The 25,025-nt window shown below is 40.8% G+C and overlaps 1 protein-coding gene across 2 annotated transcripts in view; it reads left to right on the top strand.

The window, feature by feature from the left end:
• The first annotated feature begins 858 nt into the window (after positions 1–858).
• The window catches only part of PRDM5 (PR/SET domain 5), a 209,456-nt gene continuing 185,289 nt past the window's right edge, over positions 859–25,025 (top strand). For both annotated transcript variants that reach the window (XM_043569397.1, XM_043569404.1), the window contains exons 1-2: positions 859–3,095; positions 24,291–24,374. In XM_043569397.1, the coding sequence (XP_043425332.1) occupies positions 3,003–3,095; positions 24,291–24,374 (177 nt within the window). In that variant the 5' untranslated portion in view covers positions 859–3,002. The remainder of the gene's footprint in view (positions 3,096–24,290; positions 24,375–25,025) is intronic.

The following is a 25,025-nucleotide window of genomic DNA, read 5'->3' on the forward strand; positions in this document are numbered from 1 at the left end:
TGATTTGGCAAACATGTATCCTTTTTTATGTCTTGTAATAGAGATTATTATTAAGAGCTTTTTATTACTGGTTTCCATGTTCTAGGCCGTGGATTTTCTGAGCACTCTATCACATAGGTAAAAAGATCATTGCATTATTTAATGAAATCTACTGTTTGTGCCAGTTGCAACAAAATCTCTGGCAGAGATTCATAAAAGATCTGGAAAGCTTATTTAATTAATTTCAGACTTATCTTTGCATTTATTTTTTACTATTTATTAATTAGTAGAGATGCCTACGTTCAGAAAGATGAACATTCTCAAGCTGACAACTTTGTTCCCCAGAAACATAGCATGCAACCAAAAGGGAGCTATGCCAAACCAGGGTCATGAGTGAATGAGGGTTGTGTCAGACCAAGACCAGAAAACATTTCTTTTTCTATCTAATGATCAAAAGCTGTGGAAACTTCTGTGCCTAAAGAGACTTGACAGAGCTTTTGACTGAAAAGCCAGTGTGGCTTAAGGGCCAGAGCTGAAAGACTGGGTCTGACAAAGAACTGAGTGAGTGCTCTGGGGAAAATGCCATGGGCCACCCTCTGGATTGTGATCTGGTCCAGCTGGGCACAGTGGACCTGGTCTGGCCTGGTTATAGCACTGGTTTAAAGAACCCCAGGAAAACTGACTTAGTCCGGATTCTTTGGGGCACAAGTGAAATTTAGTCTCACCATTCATTCACTAGTTTGAAAAATCTCGGATTAGCCTTAGAATTGACTTTTAATCAAGAAATATTTACTGAATACCTATTTTGTGTTTCAAGGCCATCTAATTTTAAATTCCCTTCAAGTAAACTGTATTTATTTATTGATTCATCTCCTTCCCCCGTACAGAAAGTTAGATAGTATCTTCAACAGTAGGTCAAAGGGATCAAAACTCAGAATGATTAAGGCAATGTTCTCTGATTAAGGCATTGTTCTTACCCCTGACAAAGCTACCCTTACATTTTTCTTTTTCTTTAAAGTTTTTTTTTTTTTTTTTTTTTAACATTTATTTTTGAGAGACAGAGACAGTGTGAGCAGGGGAACGGCAGAGTGAGAGGGAGACACAGAATCCGAAGCAGGCTCCAGGCTCTGAACTGTCAGCACAGAGCCCAATGTGGGACTCCAACTCATGAACCGTGAGATCATGACCTGAGCAGAAGTTGGATGCTTAACCGACTGAGTCACCCAGGCGCCCCTACCCTTACATTTTTCAAAGAGGATCATTTATTCTATTATTTAAAATCTCCAAATATTGTTATTATATGATTTTAGTAAAGTTCTTCTACTTAGGAAATTAGGAACTGTTTGTGTTCCAAGTCTTTTCTTATAGTCTCCAAGAAACAGAAATCATTTCCATGGTTGTGCATTGGTAACAACAAGCCAACAGGCTCAAAATGGAGTTACTTATGCTAAGTCCCATGTTACCAAACCGAGATGCAACTTAATTAGCTTTGGCTCTTCTAGAAATGTAATTTTAAACCAGTTATCAGGAGTTGCCTGATGACCAAGCACTAGATTTGCCAGAGACATCTGCCATCACTTAAAAGAAAGTAACCTTGCAACAGTCAATCTGCTTTTTTGTTTGATATAATTTCCTTGTTCCTGCTTCCTTTTACCCGTAAGAATTTTTCATTTAGTACAGCTTCTCTGAGCTCTTTTCTATTTGCCAGATTGGATGCTGCCCCACTCATGGATTGTGAATGAATCCAATACAATCTTTAAAATTTGTTTAGTTGAATTTTATTTTCTGACAGTGTGGTCTTTAATGTTATCAAAATTATTATGATTTTTAACGGTTTACAAGGAACATCAAATGGATTCCCAAAGACCTCAGATTAGAAAATTATGAAGACCATCAAAAGAAATTGATAGCAAACTCCTAGCTTGTCTTAAAGGGAAAAACAAAAAACAAAACAAAACAAAAAACAACCAAACGCCTTTTCAAATTTCTTCTGAGCACACTGCAATACCTAACTTTATTAAAAACTGTGAAACAAGACTTTTGTCATCCCTGCGATACTGGATTCTGCTGTTTGGGCTTTCCCTTCTCCCATCTCCTCGGTTTATGTCTGAAGATCTATCACAGGTCTGGTGATTTCCAAGCAAGAGAGGATTCAGAAATGGTGTATCTTGTGAAGCTTAAGCACTTTCTCTGGGTTACAGCACCATACAATAACTAGTTTCTACTGGATTTAAACATTTAAACTGTTCGCGACAAATTTTGAATTAACTTGAAATGGATTAGTTGCAGACTGTGTACACCCCCGTTCCCTGTACGTTAATCACCATACTTACTGATTCCCTACGAGTTCAAATCCCTGAAACAAGCATGAAAAAAACAATGCGAGAAGGACCCAAATTTCTTACTCCTCAGGGTTAGTTTTCAGTAGTCGGGCAATAAGCATACTTTCAGAGTCTGGAACTCCATAAAATTGTTTTGGAGGATGCCCCCAGCTGTGTCACGGCCCATTTCGTTTTGCATCTGAAAACAGTACAATTTCCCAACTAGAACTAGTTCAGCGCGGCAAAACCCAGAGCTGGACAAGGGCGGGTCTCAACGCTGCGGCGCTGGACGCGGGGAGCAGGCTGGTCCTCTCCTTTCGCCGGCCTCTGGGTTTGAGGCCCCGAGGTCAGCTCCGCTCTCGGCTCCGCGCCCGGCGCGGGTGCGAGCCGCCAACTTCGGGCCAATCAGCGCGCGGCGTCTCTGAGACCGCAGCGCCCCGGCCCGCGCCCCCGGCGCCCCCGCGGCAGCAATGGCAGCAGCGGCCGCGGCGGCTCCGGGCTGAGCCAGACCCGGGACTAGGAGGGGCTGAGCCGCGGGGGATCCTGGAATCGGCGGGGAGGTGGGGATTCTGGGAGGAAAACTCCATTTCCTCCTTCCCTGCCGGCCTCTCCCCTCCACCCAGCACCCCAAATTTCGATGTGTCTCCTCCCGGGCGCAGAGCGCTGGTGCTGAGCGAGGCGGCGGCGGCCGCGGCCGGGAAAATGCTGGGCATGTACGTGCCGGACAGGTTCTCCCTGAAGTCCTCCCGGGTTCAGGACGGGATGGGGCTCTACACGGCCCGCAGAGTGAGAAAGGTGGGTGACCCGGCGGCAGCCTGCGCGCCCCTGCTCCTGTCGCGCTCTGTGCGCCTCCCGGGGTCGCCCCTCCTCAGGGCTGGGGGCTCTGCGGGCGTCCCTGCCGTCGCCCCTAGCCGGGGCCGACCGGGACCCCCGCGGGAAGGCCGGGGCCGACGGGGCGGCCTTCGCCTGCCGCGTCTCCCGAGCGGGCAGCGCCACGTAAGTGCCTGCGGGGCGCGCTCTGCTGCCGGCCGGTCCAGGGGCGGAACTGCCGCGGGCCGCCCTGCACCAAGAGGTCTTTCCTTTCCCCTGCAGGAAGTGAGTCCGGATGGAGCCTCCCTCTTCCTCGGTGCTGGGAGTGAGCTGCGTCTTTGCGTTGGCGGAGCCGCGCGTGGGCGGGTGTCTTCACAGGCGCGCACGCAGCCCCGCCGCCGCCTTTCTTCCTTTAGGGTGATTGGAAATGTGGTCGGAAGCGCTCTCGCTATAGGGTTTGGGAGGGGGTCATCCCGAGCGAAGCTCAAAACAGGTTTTGGAATCTCATTCACACACTCAGAAGTTCTTTCCTTGCTTCCAAAATGTGTTGTGTGTATTCTGGGAGGTGACAACTCGATAATCGTAGAATCTTTGATCTTTTTTTCTCTGCCTTTGCAATTTCTCTGACTAGATCTCTCTTTCCAGAAGTTTAGAGACAAATGAGCAAGGCAGGCACGTTGCACTATGCATGGGGGAACGGCCTGGAAATGTTGGATGTTGAAAACAAAGGCCTAGGAGGAGAGATAACTGGAAAATTCCAAACCTTTGGATTTGATGAGACACGTGTTACAGCCGTTTCACAGGATGTGTAAAATCTGGAACCACAAAGCCAGTGGTAAAATGCCCAGGGTAACGAGAGCCACCGTTTATTGAGCAGATACTTTGTGCCAGGGCCACTTTCTGGAACTTTATCTACATTAGTAACGTCATCAGCACAGCTCCCTTGAGAACAGTATTAATCCTCATGTAAGAGACAAAAAAAACCAGAAGTAATGCACAGTTAAATTTCGTGCAGAGGCTTCAAACCCATGGCTTCTAGGTTCAAAGCTCATGTTCTTTCCAGATCTATCCCTACCAAGTTCACACTCGCACCGAACAGATACTTTGAAAACGAGGTTTGGGTAAGAGCAGGCTTGTTTAGGAAAGGTATGCTAGTAAGAGGGTCACAGAATGCACCCAGAGACACCAGGATGCCTTTCATCTGAGTATAAATCAGAAAGGGGGAAGAAAGGTAGATCAGTGCTTCAGAGGGCTTCCTTGACAATATGACCTATAAGCATCTCCCAGGATAAAACTGGAAGAAGCCAACCCCATACTTACTTTTTCAAATGGGAGTTTGGAAGAATGCTCAAAGGTGAAAACCAGGAGTAAACACTTTATCTGAATTTCAGATGAACTGAATAGATGTTTTTGTCAAATAGGTAAATGTCAACATCCACATTCGTTCAAAGCAGAAGTTGAAATTCTGCTTTTAATCCTTTCTCACGGCATCTAGAAAATTCCCAAATGTATTTTTCATGAAAGTCTCAGGCCTAAATTTAATTACTTAAAAAGTAAACACAATTCTTAAACATTATTTTGTTTATTGTTATTAATAGTTATAAATTAAAAAGTTATACAAATAATTAGAATTATTACATAATCCCTATATTGTGTCTTATATTACTATTTAGGCTTTAGAAACAGCTGGCCAATGTACTTTCTTTTGATATTTTTATAAATTCCAACTTATTTTTCCATGTATTTAGTTATTTGGACATTTTTTATTATTTTTGGATATAGAGTGAACAGCTTCCCAAATCACCATATGTTAGTCTATCTTATTATTGCAATACTAAATAGACACTTATCTTTTCCTGGCTCTTACAATTTCAACATGTAAAACACAGAATTTTTCATCCCGATCACATCTAGAATGCATATCTATATTTCAAGTGAATATGCAGATGTTTGCATTGAATTCAGATGTCCTACTATTAGTGACATAATTTAGTTATGATCACAAAATACTCGATCAAAAGGTCATCAATCATGGACAGGTTCACTGATGCTAGAGATAACCCTGAATTAGTTTTCAGTTCCTTTGCCTTCCAAAGGCTGAGGACGAAGCTGAAGCTGAATAGCAGATTTTAGCTGAATGGTAAAGCCAAAGCTGAATGTCTTTACCTGTTTGTGTGTAGTTTCTTGATTATTAAATATTTTCCAAGTTACCTTTAATGGGCCTTCTGGCCATAAATCAAGGATCAAGGGGTCTGAGAAGACTGTATTTCAGCAAAGACCTTAAACTTTTCATATTCTCTATTCTGAATAAGTTTTGGAATATATCACTTTATATGTTAGAAATAGCAAATTTTTGTCGCACTTTTATAACACACATGCTTGTATAACACTTCTGTTTCAATAAAAACAAACACACACAAAAAAAACAATTGTAGGGCATCTGGGTGGTGTCCAACTTCGGCTCAGGTCACTATCTCGTGGTCCATGGGTTCGAGCCCAGTGTTGGGCTCACAGCTCAGGGCCTGGAGCTTGCTTCAGATTCTGTGTTTCCTATCTCTCTCTCTCTGTCTCTCTCTCTCTGTCTCTGTCTCTCTTTCTCTCTCTCTGCCCCTCCCCTGCTTGTGCTGTCTCTCAAAAATCAATCAATCAATCAATCAATCAATAAATCAATAAATAAAAGAAAGGAAGAAAGAAAGAAAGAAAACAACAATTGCAACTAAAGCCATCTATTGATTTCAAATTCATAGAAGCTAATCCAGACTGGTACTGACATTGTGGGATCTTTCTAGAGACTCCACTCCCTCTACATTCATCAGGTCAATTTGATTTTTTCTTAACAATGGGACCCCTTAATCCTTTTTTAGGTCCACTCTTTTTTGTGCAGTGTTTGCCAGAGTGAGTTCCCTGCAATAGAATCACCTAATGCCCGGCCCCACCTTAGCCCTATTAGGTTTTTCCTTGGCAATAATCTATTTTTGCAGGCCTGAGCTTGTGCTGTCTCACAAGCTCTCTCTCTTTCTCTCTTTCTGTAGAAAATTTTCATAGTGAGAATAAGATGAAAAGGAAAGGACCTCCTTTCCTTTTCTTGCCATTATGGAAATTAGAGGTTGGATGAAGAGAAGGTCCTTTCGTAGCTGTTTCTATGTAAGCCATGAATTGTTCTTGTAGAAAGAATGGATGAGACTATTGGAAAGCCCTTGAGTAGAAAAAGGAGACCCGAGTTCATTCAAAGTTATACACATTGCAATTTGCTAATAATCAGAATAAGGTGGACACTTCTGGGGTGCCTGGGTGGCCCAGTCGGTTAAACACCCAACTTCAGCTCAGGTCATGATCTCCTGTTAGGGAGTTTGAGTCTGCATCAGGCTCTGTGCTGACAGCTCAGAGCCTGGAGCCTGCTTTGGTTTCTGTGTCTCCCTCTGTCTCTGCCCCTCCCCTGCTCATGCTCTGTCTCTCTCTGTCAAAAATAAAATACGCATTAAAAAAAATTATAAAAAAAATTGAAACAGTCCTTTAAGGGCTAGACCTTGTGACAGGCCATATTGCAGACAAAGGAGTTATTTTTTTTGTTTTTTGTTTTTTAAGTTTATTTATTTTGAGAGAGACAGAGACAGCATGAGTGGGGGAGGGGCGGGGGGAATCCCAAGCAGGATCTGCACTGTCATTGGGGAGCCCAGTGCAGGGCTCGAACTCAGGAAACTGTGAGATCATGACGGGAGCCGAAACCAAGAGTTGGACACTTAACCAACTGAGCCACACAGGTGCCCCATAGGAGTTGTTTAAATATTTCCATTGAAGGACCACCTTACACAGAGGAGACTGTTGGGTCGGCAGCCTGAAAGTGTCACACACAAGCACACAGTATGAATTCTAGGTTTTCTGTTTACTGTGTACTTGTGTATGCTATCTCATTTTATTGTACAACAGTTTTTGAAGGTTTATTATTATCCCCAGTTACAGATTGCACACTTGGTGGATAATTACTTTTTGTCAAAATGTTTGCAATTGTCCTTATGCTGACGTTTAACTTTTTCTTCTTTCCAGTTCATTCTTCACTAGCAGGCTAAAACTTTACCAGGTTAGATATGTAGTTATTTTCCTTTATATCTAGAAGCCCTGTAACCTGCATAAGCGTAGTGTAGTTGAACTGGGCTTATATTTTTAAAAACAACCAAAGATTAACAGGAAGGCTGAGGAAAAGCTGAAAAGGAAATAACTAAATATAAATGAAATAAAATGTCTCTCCCAGATTTCTGGTCCCCTAATTCCAGTAGAAGCAGTAAATAGCATTGCCAACACCTGTCTACACACCAGCAACTGAATTGACCCCCCTGGGAAGCTCTGTTCCTTGCTCCCTTCCTTCTCAATCTTGTGCTTTCTTGCCCAAGTGGCTCCTGAGTGCCATCCTGTGCCCATGAACCCTAGGGCAGTGTCCCACTATACTTTGCCTTTCTCATGAACAAACACGGGTTCCTAGTTCAAACTTCGTCAGATACCGTAGGATTTTATACACAACTACTTTTCTGGACAAAACTTATTGGCAGTGCTGGGGTATGCGTTTCTTGTTACTGCTGTAACAAATTATCACAAATTTAGTGGCTTAAAGCAATATAAGTTTATTATCTTATGGTTCTGGAGAATATAAATCTAAAATGAGCAGACAGAGTGGTTCCTTCTGGAGTCTCTCGAGTCTGCCTCCTTTCCTTTTGCAGTTTTCTGGAGGCTGCCCACATTCCTTTGCTCATTCCTTTGCTCTATATCTTTCCAACCTCTGCTTTTGTGGTCACATTTCCTTCTCTTACTCTGACCCTCCTGGCTTCTCTTATAAGGACCCTTGTGGTTGGATCGGGTTGACCCAGGTAGTCCAGGATAATCTCCCCATCTCAGGATCCCTAATGTAATTACATCTGCACAGTCTCTTATATCAGGTAAGGTAAAGGTAGCATACAGATTCTGGGAATTAGGATGTAAATATTTTTGGTGGGCCATTACTATCTTACCTGGGCTCCAAATTATAATTCTTGGCCTGGATTCTGTGGAACGTGTTACGATAACTAACTGGGGTGAGTTGTTCCCCACATACTGATCCTGATAAAATGTATTCATTGCAGATCTACCATGTTGATGAATATAATGCCTTGTTTTCAGTATTGATTCTGGTGAGATCTTCAGAGTTGTCATGCAATAAAACCTGAATGAGTGGTTCCCTTACAAAAAGGAGGAAAAAGTATGTTCGTGGGAAGTAGAAAAAGAACTTCAGAAGTAATCTAATATGCACATTCTTATTTTACAAATGATGACACCAGAGCCCAGAGAAGCTTCACATGGAGTCTTGCGGCTAACAGCTGCCTCTCAAGCTCCCATGTCTTCCATGATACCAGCGCCCTCTCTTTCAAACCAAGGCAAACACTTTGGTTCTTTTTGAGGGATTTGCAGTAGAGACATTTAATGAGTCAAATCCCAGGGAAAATACCTGAAGTAAAGTTCAAATCTGAGTTTATGAAAGTTAAGATAAGCTAAAAAACAAAAACAAAAACAAAAAAATATGTTGTATAGGGTTAGAAAACCATATGGGAAAGAGGTACCCTGAAAAGTAAAGTAAGGGGGCACCTGGGTGGTTCAGTTGGTTAAGTGTCCGACTTTGGCTCAGGTCATGATCTCGTGGTTTGTGGGTTCAAGCCCCATGCTGAACTCTGTACTGACAGCTCAGAACCTGGAGCCTTCTTCAGATTATGTGTGTCCCCCTCTCTCTGCCCCTCCCCTGCTCGCACTCTGTGTCCCTGTCTCTCAATAATAAATAAACATTAAAAAAAAAAAAGAAAAGTAAGTAAAAGCATAGAGGAACAATCACCATGCATAAATGTTAATATAAAGAGATGAGATTTTGTGGAATAAAGTGTTTTGTTGATCAGCTTGGAAGGTGAATCTCATGAAGAAACAATGGATCTTTATGCTAGAGCTAGAATTCTGCCAGTGAACGTTTGCTTATATTTCCTGGTGGCTGATGATAACTAACCTGGAAACAAAATCAGAGGAAAAATCATCACCATTGATGCCTGCCATATGTGCTATCTCTTTTTTCTGTTTACACATTTATACTCTAGGATAGAGACTCAAAGCAGCTTTGTATATCCTGGTGTTGTTATAGATTTTAAAGTATATAACTAATCCACTTAAACGGATGTTTTCTCTGAAACTTCGTATTTTGTTTTTTGTGTGTGCGATAATAATAGCTGTGGTTAATTTTTTCAACAAATATTTATTGAGCCCCTGAAATTGTTAGGCACTCACTGGGCTAGTTGCTGGTGACAGAAAGGTGAATGACAGAGACAGTAGTCACTGAATGCATCACACAGTTCATATTCAAGTCCTACCAGAAGCCTGCAAGGTTTATCCTGCTGTTGTTATCCTTGTTTTATCGATGAGGGGGCTGATTTTGAGGAAAGTTACATATTTTTTTTTAAATTTTTTTTTCAACGTTTATTTATTTTTGGGACAGAGAGAGACAGAGCATGAACGGGGGAGGGGCAGAGAGAGAGGGAGACACGGAATCAGAAACAGGCTCCAGGCTCTGAGCCATCAGCCCAGAGCCTGACGCGGGGCTCGAACTCGCAGACCGCGAGATCGTGACCTGGCTGAAGTTGGACGCTTAACCGTCTGCGCCACCCAGGCGCCCCAGGAAAGTTATATTAATAATAAGTGGATTAATCAATTTGAACTCAGATAATTCCATATATACTTTTCACTGAAAAAAATTTTTTTTTGCTCTATACTGATAAAGTGCTGTGTCCATGCTCATATACGACCATCCAGACACACATTTACTCATATAGTTTAACAAAATTATTTCACAAAAATGAGAAAAAGAGTAAAGTCATTTCATCATCCAGCATTTCTCATTCAACAGTATTTAATGGAAATCCCTTCAAGCAATCTACTTTGGCTGTAATTTATTATTTTAATATTTATTTATTTATGTATGTATTTATTTCCTAATGTTTTATTTATTTTGAGAGAGAGAGAGAGAGAGCGATGGAGGGGCAGACAGAGGAAGAGAGAGAATCCCAAGTAGACTCTGCACTGTCAGTGCAGAACCTGATGCAGAGCTCAAACTCGTGAACCATGAGATCATGACCTGAGCTGAAACCAAGAGTCGGATGCTTAACCGACTGAGCCACCCACGTGCCCCTGTAATTGATTATTTTTAATGACTGAATATAGTTTGTGCTGTCAGTGTGCCACAATTTCCACTTATTCGGGTCTTTATTTATTTATTTTAACGTTTATTTATTTTTGAGACAGAGACAGAGCATGAATGGGGGAGGGTCAGAGAGAGGGAGACACAGAATCTGAAACAGGCTCCAGGCTCTGAGCTGTCAGCACAGAGCCCCACGCGGGGCTCAAACTCACGGACCGCGAGGTCATGACCTGAGCCGAAGTCAGCTGCTTAACCGACTGAGCCACCCAGGTGCCCCTATTCGGGTCTGTTTTACATAGTTATTCAAGATACATCTTCTTCACCAAAATCTGTCCTGGCCATTATGAATTCAGTAGTGAACAAAATAGAGATTCTGTCTGTTGTGGAGCTTGCATTCTAGTGAGAAGAGACAGAAACTAAACAATGAACATATTAGATAAATTTTATACTCTGTTAAAATGTGGTAAGTGCTAAGGAAAAAAGAAAAAGTAGAGCCGGGTATCGATAACTTGGCAGAGTGTGTGGATGTGGGTGTGGGGATGTTGTTATAAATAGGTGGTCCAGTTAGTGCTCACTAGGCAAGGGAGGTTTGGGCAGTGACTTACAGGATGGCATATTTCTAGGAGACAAGCATTCTAGGCAGCAGCGAGAGCAAAGGTCCTAAGATGGGTGTTTGCTTGTTGTGTCCCAGGACAAGGAGGCCAATGAGGCTGGAAGGGAGTGAGTTGGGGCTGAGTACTAGGGGAGGAGGTCAGTTAATGAAGGGAAGCCTACTAAGGGCCACATTTCTTTCTTTCAAGACATTGCAAAGGTGTCTACTTTTCTTTGAGTCAAATGGGGAACCACTGCAGGGTTTTGACATGATTTGACTTGAGTTTATCAAGGGTCCTTCTGAGAATGACTGGCCACAGGGCAAGTGTGCAGCTTAGAAGACTTGTTAGGATTCCGTTGCAGTGATCCAGGTGAGAGATGATGGTGGCTTAGACCAACATGGTGGCAATGCTGGTGGTGTAGTTTGAAGATAGCAGTGACAGAGTATGCTGGTGGAATAAGGGTGAAAGAAAGGGAAAGATCTGAAGATGATTCCAAGGATTTTAGTATGAGAAATTGGAAGGGTTGTATTGTCAGCCAACAACTGAGGTGGGGAAGATTGTGGGTGGAGCAGGTTTGAAGGGGGAGGATCAGGAACTCAAGTTGTTTATTTTATAAATGTTTATTCATTTTTGAGAAGGAGAGAGAAAGAGCGCACACATGTGCGTGTGTGCTCGCAAGTTGGGGAGGGGCGGAGAGAGAGGAGGACGGGGGACCTGAAGTGGGCTTCCGCACTGACAGCAGCCCGATGTGGGGCTCGACCTCATGAACCAAGAGATCATGACCTGAGCCAAGTCGGATGTTCAACTGACCGACCAAGCCACCAAGGTGCCTCTATTTATTTATTTTTGAGAGAAGAGAGAGTGTGAACAGGGGAGGAACAGAGAGAGACGGAGAGAGAAAAATCCCAAGCTGTTTGCTGAGAGTGCAGAGCCTGATGTGGGGCTCTAATTGAAGATCTGTGAGATCATGACCTGGGCCAAAATCAAGTCAGATGCTTAACCGATTGAGCCAACCAGGCACCCCAAAGGCATGTTGATTTTGAGGTTTCTGTTAGACAACAGGGAGAGATGTCAAAGATGTGGTGAGATACAGTTGTTGTACCTGCATATCCTCCTTCCCATCCTTTATGCCACTATTTTCAGCTATTTTATTTTATTCTATAAACCTAACATTTCTGCCATATTCCCTTTTGATCATCAGTTGACTTTTAGAGCAATTAAAAATCAGACAAGTTGTCTTTATTATATATTTTTAACATTCTGGAGCTCTTAATTTCTTTGCTTTTAACTAAGTTACTGTCTGGGATCATATTCCTCATGCCTGAACCATATTCTTTGAACATTTCTAGTAGCATAAGTTGCTGCCAATGAATTTCTCCAGCTTTTGCATGTCTGAAAGAGTATTTTGCTATGTTCAGGTTGACAGCCCCCCGCCCCCCACTACATTATGGATGTTGCTTATTTGTTTTTCTTTTTTTTTTTTTTGGCTTACATAGTTTCCAACAAAAAGTCTGCTGTAAGTCTTACATTCTGTACATAATATCTTTTTCTTCTGTCTACATTCAAGATTTTTCTACTTTTCTTTGAATTTTAGAAATTTAAATATGTCTTTGATTAAAAAAACTTGGTTTTATGTGTGGTTTGATGTCTTTTATTATTTTTTGAACATCCTTGGACATTATCTCTTCACATTTTATTTCTGGTATAATCTTTCCTCTGGGTCTCCAATTACATGTGTGTCAGACCATTTGATAGAATAGTATGTCACAGCCTTTATATGCTTTGTTCTGCTTTTTCTATGCTTTTTTTTTCTTTTTTACTTTGTGTTTTAGTTTAGGTAATTTCTTTTTCCTTATCTTCAAGTTTATTGATTCTTTTCTCAGCTGTGCCAAGTTTCCTGGTGACTCTGTCAAAGGAATTCATCTTTGATACTGTGATTTCTATGTCTAGTATTTCCACTGGACTCTCCATTTTATAGTTGACATGTCTCAGCTGAAATCTTCCATATATTCATGCATGTCAACTGCCTTTTCTATTAGGTTATTACTATTTTTTAGTTTATTTATTTATTTATTTTGAGAGAGAGAGAGAGCAAGCATCAGCGGGGAGGGGTCAGAGAGAGAGAATCCTAAGTAGGCCCCTCACTGTCAGCTCAGAGCCTGATGCTGGGCTCAGACTCATAAACCATGAGATCATGACCTGAGCCAAAATCAAGAGTTAGTATACCTAACTGACTGAGCCACGCAGGCACCCCTCTAGTAGATTCTTTTACAAAGTAGACATAGTTATTGTTAAAGTCCTTATCTGATAAGTCCAACATCTGTGTCATCTCTGAATCTGGTTCCATTGCTTGCTTTGTTTCTGAACAATGTTTTTTTTTCTCCTTGCTTTTTTGTATGTCATAGTTTTGATTGAATGCCAGCATCATGTGTGAAAGAGTGCAGTAAATAGCATTTATGCTATTTACACCTCTTTTTTTTTTTTTTTTTTTTGGTCAGTCTGGGGATTTGGATCAATCTAGTTAGGAGCTAAAATGGGTTTGCATTATTTTGTTGCTGTTGTTACCTTCAATATATCACAGGCTTTAGATCCTTCTAGAGTTGCCTTGTACTGGGGGTGGCTAGAGTGCTCAAGGTTTTTCTCAGTGTTTCTGTTCTACTCTCAGCTCTCTCTCTCTTTTTTTTTTTTGTTAAATGTTCTTGTTTTTATTTTTGATAGAGAGAGAGAGCACACATGAGTGAGTGGGGAAGGGGCAGAGAGAAAGGGAGACACAGAATCTGAAGCAGGTCCCAGGCTCCTAGCTGTCAGCCCTGAGCCTGTGGCAGGGCTCAAATCCACAATCCGTGAGATCATGATCTGAGCCGAAGTTGGATGCCTAGTTGAATGAGCCACCCAGGTGCCCCGACTCTCAGCTCTCTTTTGTCCTTGAGTGCCTGAACCATAGAGGGTTTTCACCATGCTGCCTTGCTCTTCCCCTTCTATCAGTAGTAGACCGCTGTGTATGGTTTTTTGAGATTCTCTATCTTGGTCCAGCTTCATTCTTATCCAGGGTTTATCAGTCTGAGCCCTGGGAGTTGTGCCTTCTCAGCATTCCTACCTCTTCTCCATAGGAGCCAAACTTTTGCCTTGTTTTAGCTTGGTGTTTTGCTGGGAGAGTGTTTCTTGTCCCTTCCACAAAGGTAGGAGTCCTCTGATGGTTGTGGTATAAGTTCCTGAGCCTGCATTACTTCCTGCCCTTCTAGCAGCAATGGATCTTTATTTGTGTCCTAGAGGTGACAGTGTGCTGCTTCCCTTGCTGTGCCTAAAGGCTTTTCCTTATGTGGAAGAAAGGGCAGGGCAGGAGGTGTGGAGTGTTGTGTCATTCTTGTAGCGTATGCTGTTCCGCTCCTGCATGCTTGCATCCCTGAGGGAGACTGTTCTCCTGTCTGTCCCCCAATCTTTCTTGTATGGGAGACCTTTGGAGAAGACTCTGCACGTGTGTGTGAACTCCGCTTACGTCTGGGGCTTCCACTGGTTCTGTAAGGGCAGGCTGTCTCACATGTACCTTTAGCTGTTAAAGCGTTAGTTGATTTCTTACCTGCTTGTGTGGTGACTGGCGGCTGTGCATTCTGTGATCTGTGGCAGCAGCTAAGCCAGTGCTCTCCTCAAGAAAAGTTAGGATTTTGTGGTTTATTGGCCTTTCGGATTGCTGGGTAGGAGGGATACCCTTTTCAAATCCTTGGTGGATATTTGAGTTTTAAAATTAATGGCATTTAAAAATATTCTTACTTATTATCTTTATTACTTAATAAATCTGTCCAGTATTGAAGGAGAGGTTTTAAAATCTCCCACTCTAGTTCTTCATGCACGCGCGCGCGCACACACACACACACACACACACACATATATATGCTATATGTATTATATAATACATATGCATTTTGGTGAAAAGTTAGTTAAGTTTTTTAATTATTTTTTAAAAATATACATAACCTAAAACTGGCCATTTTGATCATTTTTTATTGAAACATAATTAACATACAATGTTATATTAGTTTTAGGTATACAGCATACTGATTCAACAATTCTGTACATGACTTACTACTCCCCACGATAAATATAGTCACTACCACTGTGCAACTTTACTACAATATTATTGACTATATTCCCCATGCTGTACTTTTTATCTCCATGACTTATTTTATAACTGGAAGTTTGTGCATTTTTAGTATTTTTAAACTTCTGTTTTCTCCCTGTTAGATCTTCTTCATGAATGTATTTTTTATTACTATATAATATTCTGCTTTATTCTGTTTAGTGCATTCAGCCATTAATTTAATTCTTGTCTGATATTGACACTATTGCCTTTCTTTGTCTACCCGTTTAAAGTCATTTTTTTATCATTTTGGTTTATCTTTTGTAATCACATGTAGCTAGATTATATTTCATAATGCAATATTACAATCTCTCATTTAATGAGGAATTTAATTCCTTCATATTTAGCATAATAGCTGATAGAACTGATTTCATTCTTGTTGTCTTTCTTTATTCTCATTACTTATTTTATATTGTTGTAACTTATTTTTAAATATTCCTTATTTTGCGGTCTGTTCAAGTCACTGTTCGTTCCTTTCTTTCTTCTGATTACTATGTTATATTCTTTTTCATTAGTGATTTGCTTACTCTTTCCCTCTTTCACAATCAGATGGATATGATTTTTTTTGTCTGATGCCTAGAGCTCAACTATGTTTTCCCACAAAAACACACAATTTCTTCTACAAGATGTCCCATTTCCCCTTTCCTTCCCTCCGCCCATCGCCCACCTTCACCCCAGCAGCTTTTGGGATGCTTTTGCCTTCCTGCCATCCTTCCCCAACAGCCCTTAAGTTTGGATGAAATGGTGTGTTATTTAATAGAATTTCTTTTAAGAGTATATCCCCGTTGGTTGAGGAGTTGTTAGTTAGAGCCTATATGATCTAACTCTGTTAGTTGTTAATTTTGTGTGTATACACACCAGCTCCTCCTTTTCTTCTGCCATCTTCTTTCCTTTGCTCTGGTTCGTTTGTTTAGTTAGAGACTTTTTTGTGATTCTTTTTCTCATCACCATGTGGATAATATGCTCTTTGAATCTGTGTATATCATCAGGTAGCTCTCCTTCCACCTGACTGTAAAGGACTTCCTGCTGGGTAAGTGATTTTCAGGTTATTGCATTTCTCTTTCAACTCATTGTATAAACATATTTAGTTGGAAAATCGTGTTTCTTTTTTCACCCTTAAAAGTGTGTTTTGTTGTTGTTGTTGTTATTTTTTTTTGAGTGCTCTACTTGAATGTCCTTAAATTCCCTTATGCAGTTAAGGTATTTCTCTTAATGATTCTGCCTCCTGTAGAAGTTCTATTTTACAGAGTATGGTTCTCATTTTTCTGCCTGATTGTTCTCTCTCAGCCAGCTGGGCCCCTTTGTTTAGGCAGTCTGCCTTGGTTGTTTTGTCAAAGCCTAAGAACGGTAATTAGAGAGCCCTCTGTGATGTCAGCCCTTCCCTATAGGCAAGGGGTCTCTCTCACCATGAGCCTGCCCGGGCAGATAGGTTGTCAGTTCCCTGTTCCTTTGCTCTCTTGTCTCCTTGGACTTTCCTGGACTGCTGAGCATGGAAAGACTGTGGGCTGTGGCCCCCTCCCCCATCTCTGACTTTCAAATGTTTCTCAGCATTCCATAGTTTCCGGTCCTCAGCCCTCTTCTGCTGTTTTCCACTTTATTACTAAGTCCACTGGAGAGAATGCCTCACACCAGTACCTTGCCAGAGCCTAAGGCTTCACTTACGTCCCGTTGACTGTACATGCTAGTGGCAGTTGTTTTGCTCAAAAGATGAAAGTAGCTTAGGGTTGAGTTAAGGGGAAGGTGGTGCGTACAGGTCAGCACATACTCAGAATCTCTTCTTCCTCACAGTTCTCCTGCATTTCCCATTTCGTATTTATTTTATAAGGGACTCATTTCATAAAGAATGATTCTGTTATGTCTTGGGCACTGGTGTGTTTCTTTTCCTTGACATTCGCTATATCAGCTGAGAGTAATAGGGACAACTATAGGAATCTGAACCTTGGGGATTAAGTTCTCCCTATAATAAGAAGTTGGCACTTAGGCATTTACTGCTATCAGTTCAGTGGCTTAAAGTGTTGGGGTGGAAGTCTTTGTGTCCTCTTGGCCTCATGATGGCTGCTTTAGCCCCAGCTATCATGCTTTTATTATCAGTGGGGAGAGAGAGGAAGTAACCAAGGCCCAAGGGTATTCTTGACAGCTGACTTAGCTCTCATTTAAGAGCCTTTGTGGTAGGTTCATAGAATTATCTTTGCTTGCATATTGTTAGCTCTCTTCCCTATCTAAATGGGAAGCTGGTGAGTATAGTTTTTCTACCTATGTATATTAATACCCTCAACAAAAGGTCAGCATTCTAGTACTAAGGAGTATGGATATAGCAAGGCAACTTGCCTCTGCTCAGTCACAGTGGGGAAAGAAGATTAGATATTTTTCATCCTGAACTTTTTAGAAACATACTGTGTTGAAGGCCTAATTGTACTATAAGAACAACACATGAACAGGAGTGTAACCTGGAAATATAATTATGTTCTAAGTGGGGACCCTAGACTCCTTCTGTGAAAAATTATTATTATTTCACATGTGAATGACTCAACTGCAGATTGACTCACTTTAATATAATTTATTTCATCAATATGTATATATTTTTTTATTCACTGAGGCATTTCAAAGTAAATTACAGACATTATGACGATTTTTTTCCCTCAATATTTCTGTGGAGGACATTCTCTTAAATAGACATAATATCATTTTAACATCCAGCAAAAATAACAGTAATTTCCTAATGTCATCTAATTCCAGCCCATACTCAAACTACTCCAGTTGTCTCCAAAGTGTTTTTATAGCTGTTTGTTTTGAACCAGGATCTAATCAGGGACCACCTATTACATTTGGTTAGGTCTTTCAAATCTTTTAACAGTCTCCCTTTTCCCATTCCCCTTTCTGAAGAAATTAAGCTAATTGTAGAGTATCTCACAATCCGAATTTATCTGATTGTTTTCCCAGGACTTTATTTAATGTGTTTCTCTATCTTCTGTATTTCTTTGAGTCTGGAAGCGGGGTATAGATTATTTTACCATTTTTTTGTTTTTTTGTTTTTTTGTTTTTTTGTTTTTTTTGTTAAATGAAGTGACATACCTCAGGATACTTTTGACATTGTAGTAAATAGTGCCGTTTTAAGCAGTGGGAATTGCATGAAGTGTCCACCTCCCTCTCATCTGTGTTTTAACCGCGTGCTTTCTTCCTAGGAAGCACAGATCTTCCCAGGTGCTGGGTGAGAGACAGGGCAAGGGGGAAGAGGTCTGGGTGTGTTCCCTTGCCCTTTCGCCCTTGGAGGTGCCTGGAGAATTCAGCAAACACCCCTCTTACATTCCTATGGCGGACACTGGGGAATGAAGGGCTAGGTTGGTTTACTAAAGACTGCATTTTGGCAGGGGGTGTATAAGGTCTGGTTTTCCCACTGTTAGTAATGCCAACACTGTTAGTAATTTTTCCATTTAAAGGGACTTGTGCTTAATAACTAATCTGTGAGCTGACACTGTATAAGTACCTATTTCACTATCAACCTTTTACCTAATGGTCTTAGCCATTATCTATTGATAATCCTTGCCTGAATCAGTTACGTTATTAGAAATTTAAAAATGGTGATTCATTCAAATAAACAGTTCTCCTTTATTTATAAATTATCATTCCTCTGTAAAGAAGAGCTTTCCCTCATTATTTGCTGTTATCTGGTTGTCATGAACTAGGGTATTATTGAAAAGGTAGGGCAAAATGTTAGTTCTTTCTCTCTATTAATTTTAACAAGTTGTTACCCTCTAATGAAGGCAAACAAGGTTTAATTTTCTCAGACAGTCATTAAGAATTTACCAATGTGTTTTAATCAGTTACACTTTGGTTCTCTTTGATTCTCAAATTGTTCTCTTTGATTCTCAGATTTGGTCTTTGGAGGCTGCTCTTTCTAGTAGAATTCAAGACCTGGAAGGAATCTTATAAATCAGCTACCCCAAATCCCTAAGTTTTATAAGTGAGGAAACTGAAGTTCAGAAGTTTGTGACATCCTATTTTTTTTTTTTAATGTTTAGTTTTGAGACAGAGAGAGACAGAGCATGAATGGGGGAGGGTCAGAGAGAGGGAGACACAGAATCTGAAGCAGGCTCCAGCCTCTGAGCTGTCAGCACAGAGCCTGATGCGGGGCTCGAGCTCACGGAGTATGAGATCTGACCTGAGCCGAAATCAGATGCTTACCCGAGGAGCCACCCAGGCACCCCTGTGACATCCTATTTTAATGGCAGAGCAGGGATTAGGATTGGGATCTCTTGAAGTCTCAGCTACTGCTTTTCCCACTGTTCTAAGAGAGATATTTGCAGTAAATCTTGCTTTCAACTTCTTACTAATACAAGCAAAATGAGAAGAAATAGCCCATATTCATAATCATACATTTTTTTGTCTATTAAAAGTTATTGTTGGAGCTTCTAGGTGGCTCAGTCGGTTAAGCGTCCGACTTTGGCTCAGGTCATGATCTCACAGTTCGTGAGTTCAAGCCCTGAGTCAGGCTGTGTGCTGACAGCTCAGAGCCTGGAGCCTGCTTCTGATTCTGTGTCTCCCTCTCTCTCTACCCCTACCCCACTCATACTCTGACTCTCTCTCTCTCAAAATAAGTAAATATAAAAAAAAAAATTAAAAGTTTTTGTAGAGTCCAGTGGGCGGCAAATTGAATAGATTAATTATCTGCTTTATTTAGAAGCAACAAAGAAGCACCATTGTAGGCTGGGCATTGGACCAGTCTGAGAGGTGAGTTTGCCTTGGAAAATTTGCTGTCTACAGGTTGAATTTGTCTTGCAGTCACATTTTATTTGATCTTCAGAGTTTTGAAAACTTGGAATTCATTGCCAGCATAGAAAAGTAGTCATTTCGTGTATGCATTTGAGTTGTCAGCTTCTCTAAAAAATTTGCGGATACTTAGCAACATTAGGTTCCTGTTGTGATATAGCAACACTCAGTTGGAGTGGAAAAGCTTACGTGGGCATGCCCTTCCAGCTTGCCTCCAAATCACTTCCCAATGTGTCCTTTACATTTTTGTTGTTGGATGTCTGATGTTCTGCTGCTTTCCTGCCTGACCTTGTGAGCATTGGAGATAGTGACCCCTGAAAGAGCTTGAAGTGAAGAATTCTAGGAAAATTCTTGCAATGAAGGTAACATCAGTAATGTAGGCATACGTGTACAGCAAGAAAATGGGGGAGCCGACAGTTTTCTTTTTGCTAATGAGATCTTCAGGAGCTTAATCACAGAGAGTAAAACCAGTGATGACAGGAAGTCGGCTCAAAAATTTTGAAATTCTCAAGAAGATAGTTTGAAATATTGCTTTCCTTCCTGTCATTAGTTATGAATCCCACATATGTATATATATGCATATGTATATATAATTTGTATTATCATGAATCATATGAAAAATTTTCACTTCACAGGTTGGAAATGGTCAAATATTGGCAATTTCATGTGGTTCAACTAAAAGAAAAGTAATCACATATATATGGGGTGTGTACCCCAAATTGTCCTTTCAGAGGTGTGTTTTACCCAAGCAGATTTGAAGCCCACTGAGGTAGAAGAGGCTTACTCTTAGGTTAGAATTCCCATGGGAAATGGTTAGCAAATAAAGCAGGATATGCAATAAAATTATAAGAAAGTGCTGTTTGCATAGTAGAAACAACAAGGAACACGGAGTTAGAGAAGGGGTGGATAGCAGTTGCTAAGATCCTTAGGGGAAAGCTTCAGAGTGAGAGGTAGTCTAGTAAGTACAAAATTTTCATCTAAAGTCAAATATAAATTGTTTTAATTATCTGCAGCGTTTCATACCACAAGTACTATGGATAATTAAGAGTTGGCTATTTACAGGAATCTCATATGATCTTGGGGCACCTGGGTGGCTCAGTTGGTTGAGCCTTCGACTCTTGATTTCAAATCAGATCATGATCCCAGGATCATGGGATTGAGCCCCGTGTCGGGCTCTGTACTGAGCATGAAGCCTGCTTGGGATTCTCTCTCTCTCTCTCTCTCTCTCTCTTTCTCTCTCTATTTCTCTCTCTGTTTCTCTCCCCTGCTTGCATATGTGCTCTCTGTCTCTAAAATAAAAAACAAAAAGAGTTGGCTATTTACATTTTTGTAATCTTTTTTAAAAAAAGTTTTTTTTTTTACATTTATTTATTTTTGAGAGAGAGACAGAGAGAGACAGAGAGCGAGCGGGGGAGGGCCAGAGAGAGAAGGAGACACAGAATCTGAAGCAGGCTTCAGGCTCTGAGAGAGCTGTCAGCACAGAGCCTGACACGGAGCTCGAACCCACAAACCATCCGTTCATGACCTGAGCCGAAGTCAGATGCTTAACCGACTGAGCCACCCAGATGCCGCTACATTTTTGTAATCTTTCAGCTATAGAAACTCAGGTTTATTTGATCGGATCATGCTAACATACTCACGGCATACTTACATATTTACCTCTCCTATGTATGTTTTTATGTCAGTGTTTTTCAGACTGGATAGCAAGCCATTAGTGAGCTGTGAGATTAACTTATTGGGTGAGAACCAGTATTTTTTTGTAAAGTAGAGTATAAAATGTTGGAGTGTGTTGTACAGAGTAAGGGTAGTATTGTTTCAAGAAATTTATATTTTAGTTTTATATCTGTGTTTCTGTGTGTATGTGTGAATATGCCAAGCTGAGATGCAAAACGTATTTCCTACTATGGCTTGAAGAAAAACCAGAAAGCCATATTATCATAGTTTGATAATTGAGTTTATGATAGAGTTCACTATTAATAGTGAGGCTTTAAATTCGGAGTCCTGATTCTTATTTTGAATTTTCAGAGCATTAAGTCTTTTAATAATCTTGTTAGACATGCATCCAAGCAGTCTTTTAAACTGATTTCCAGTACATTTACCTGGGTTTCTATGTCTCCTCTTCAGTCCTTTGAACACTGCTGAATTGATGGATTCAGGTTTTTTTTCCTCCAAATTTGTACTGCAGAGAGAAGCTGACTGGCTAGGTCAGCTGCATCAGAAACTGTGTACTTAGATTATTACCTTCTGCAATGGTTGGTAAACACTAATACATGACTAGACGGAGTGAAAAGATGAATGAACTACATGCATTAATACCAAATCCTCAAAGTTATTACCAAAAGCACACCTTATTTTTTGGTCTGTCTTCCAGATTGGCTTTAACATCAGTCTGTCAGTTTCTTCATTCAGTTCAGCAGTCAATGTATTGAGTGATGCATGAGCAAGGCATGGCCCACATGGCTGCTGAATGTTGTAGCTAATGGAAAGTGAGAAGGGAGGTGTGAGCCAGCCTGGGCATTGGGTCATGCAGTCATTGTCAGGGTTTTGAGTGGTGGTGTGGTGGAGTGGACAGTGCCTGAGCAGAATAAACCGCTGGTACCTAATCCCTTCTCTGATCTTCACCAGGTGATTGACCTTAATCAAACAAGTTATTTAAACTGTTTGATTCTCAGTGTCCTCCATTGTTAAATGGGGAAATTCCCACATAGGATTATTTGGTGTGTGGCACATGGTAGTTCAGTATATATCAATTCCCCTCCCCTCTTCTTTCATTTCTGATACAGCTTTTCTTAACTGCCATTAAATACTGGTAAGTTCCCACGTTGAGGTGAAAAACGATTAGTTTTTAAAAGAAAGCATCTTTGGCGCTGTTGTGTCTGCCTGAGAAGTGATGCTAGTATGAAGTGGCTAGTGAGGTCTGGAAGGATTGGGGAAGCAGGGCTGGTTTCCAGCCTCTGAAATTTGCTCACTGAACTTTATATCACTATGTTATAAATATACATTTTTCTTTTTTTTTAATGTTTATTTTTGATAGACAGAGCACAAGTGGGGGAGGGGCAGAGAGAGAGAGAGAGAGAGAGAGAGAGAGACACAGAATCTGAAGCAGGTCCAGGCTCTGAGCTGTCAGCACAAGAGCCTGACATGGGGCTCGAACCCACAAACCATGGGATCATGACCTGAGCCAAAGTTGGAAGCTTAACTGACTGAACCACCCAGGTGCCTGTTATTATAAATAACAGTCTCCCTGTGTCTTTGGTGTGTTTGTGCTTGGGTTATTTAGGATTATAATCTTGATGTGAGCAATATGTGTAGCTATTTTCTTTCTTTTTTTTTTTTTTTTTTGTCCTTAAGTTAACATTCAAGAATAGGTCTTCCGGCCTCTGCCTTTTTTTTTTTTTTTTTCTTTTTGTAGGTTTTCAGGATCTCATTTCTTTGTTTGTAAGATGAGGGGCTGGGTTAGTGAGTTGTAATTCTTTTAAGCTTTAACCTTTTACTATTTCCAGAGTTAGGTTTTCTGTTGTTCATTAAGTAATTTATATTCCTCGAAACATTGCTTTGGTGGTTGTTTTTCCCTCCAGCAGCATTTATCAAAAGTTCTCCTGGAGATTTTGTTGGGTTTTTCTTCCCCTTAAGAAGGGATGGTTCTACTGAAGAATAGGCACAGGCAGATTTGGGGGACTCTCACAGAGGCTCTATGTTTTCTTTGCACACATTTCTACAGACTGGGTGGCTGGACAAACTCAACTGCACTCCAAGTCTCTCCAGCCTGCTTTGGTTGCCTTAGTTGAGAAAACAATGTCTCTTACCCTGGAACCTGCCTCACGAGTAAGTGCAGGGGCCAGCCACCTGTGCTTCACCCCTAGGAACTTGTCAAACTGCAGCTCCCCACACCCAACTCCCAGAGTCTGATTTGAGTTAGCCCAGGATTCTGAATTTGGAACAAGCATCGCTCTTGATTCTCATGCCAGGTGGGCTTCAAAGCTTGCACTTTGAGAAACGTGTGCACAGTGTGCTGCCTTGGCTGTTTGAGAGATTGGCGGGGCAATTTAAACTTTATTTATGAACAGTCTTCCTCTGAGAATGCCAAGCCTACTTCCTTCTTGTTCATAATTGGGATGAATTTATGATTTTTATGGAAACCAGGTGATTTTCTGCCTGGTGGGCTTGTCTCTCAAGGCAGGCAAAACTCAGTGCTTGTCATTTTAAGACCACTTGCCAGAGACCTTGTCAGAATTTGAATGTTGTGCAATTTAACCCTTTTATGTTGGCTCCTGTGTTGTGGATTCAGGCTGTGAAGCTAAAACAGATTAAGTTGGATTTTAAATATGTAAATATTTTGTGTTGCGTAAATTGTTTAATACTTTAAATGTGTCTCAATCATTGGGCATGAAGGTTTGGAGAAAAAAAAATTCCAGAAGAGAAATACATTTATGTTAGTAACTTCATTATTGTACTAACTCCTTTTCAATGTAATCATCACTACCCAGGGTGAAAAGTTTGGACCGTTTGCCGGAGAGAAGAGAATGCCTGAAGACTTGGATGAAAATATGGATTACAGGTTGATGTGGGAGGTGAGGATGTGATTGTTATTTTAAATATTTAATGTTTCTCTTTATACTATTTAGTGCAGTTATGAGGCTGAGTTAATAGGCATTGATTCCAGTTGACTAAACACTGGAATGTTTTGATTTTAAAGGACCTGAGTAGTTTGAAAGTTTAGCATTAAAAAATACTGTTGAAATATTGTACTAGACAATTCTTCCAGAACCCTGAAGTTTATGGTTCATCATTGAATATGGAGTTTTCCATACATGGGATGTTTGGATTTTAAAATAAGCCTGTTTGTGTGCTGGATTAAGAATTTGATTTCTGTAAACGAAATTATAGTTTTCTTTTAACTTCTATTTCTCTATTGCAGTTCTGATTGCATTGAAACAGTTCTGCACTCCATACTGGAATGAAAAATGCCACTTTAAAATTTACCTCACTTTTAGGAACATATATTTAAAGAACTATGACTCTTAGGCAGTCTTTTGCAATCTGAAATTTCCCTAATGCAGGGATCTGTAATGCCAATGTATGTCTGTATATTGTAAGAATTTTCATCTTAGTTTATGCCAATTATATTTGTTGTTGTTCTTTTCTAGTCATTAGAAAAAGAAGGGCTTGAGAAATAGAAAAAGAGAAGTAAAGGTGTAGAGGTTGTTAAAACCTTGGAAAAG

Source organism: Prionailurus bengalensis, chromosome B1 (assembly GCF_016509475.1).
Source record: "Prionailurus bengalensis isolate Pbe53 chromosome B1, Fcat_Pben_1.1_paternal_pri, whole genome shotgun sequence".
In the NCBI taxonomy this organism is placed as follows: Eukaryota; Metazoa; Chordata; class Mammalia; order Carnivora; family Felidae; genus Prionailurus; species Prionailurus bengalensis.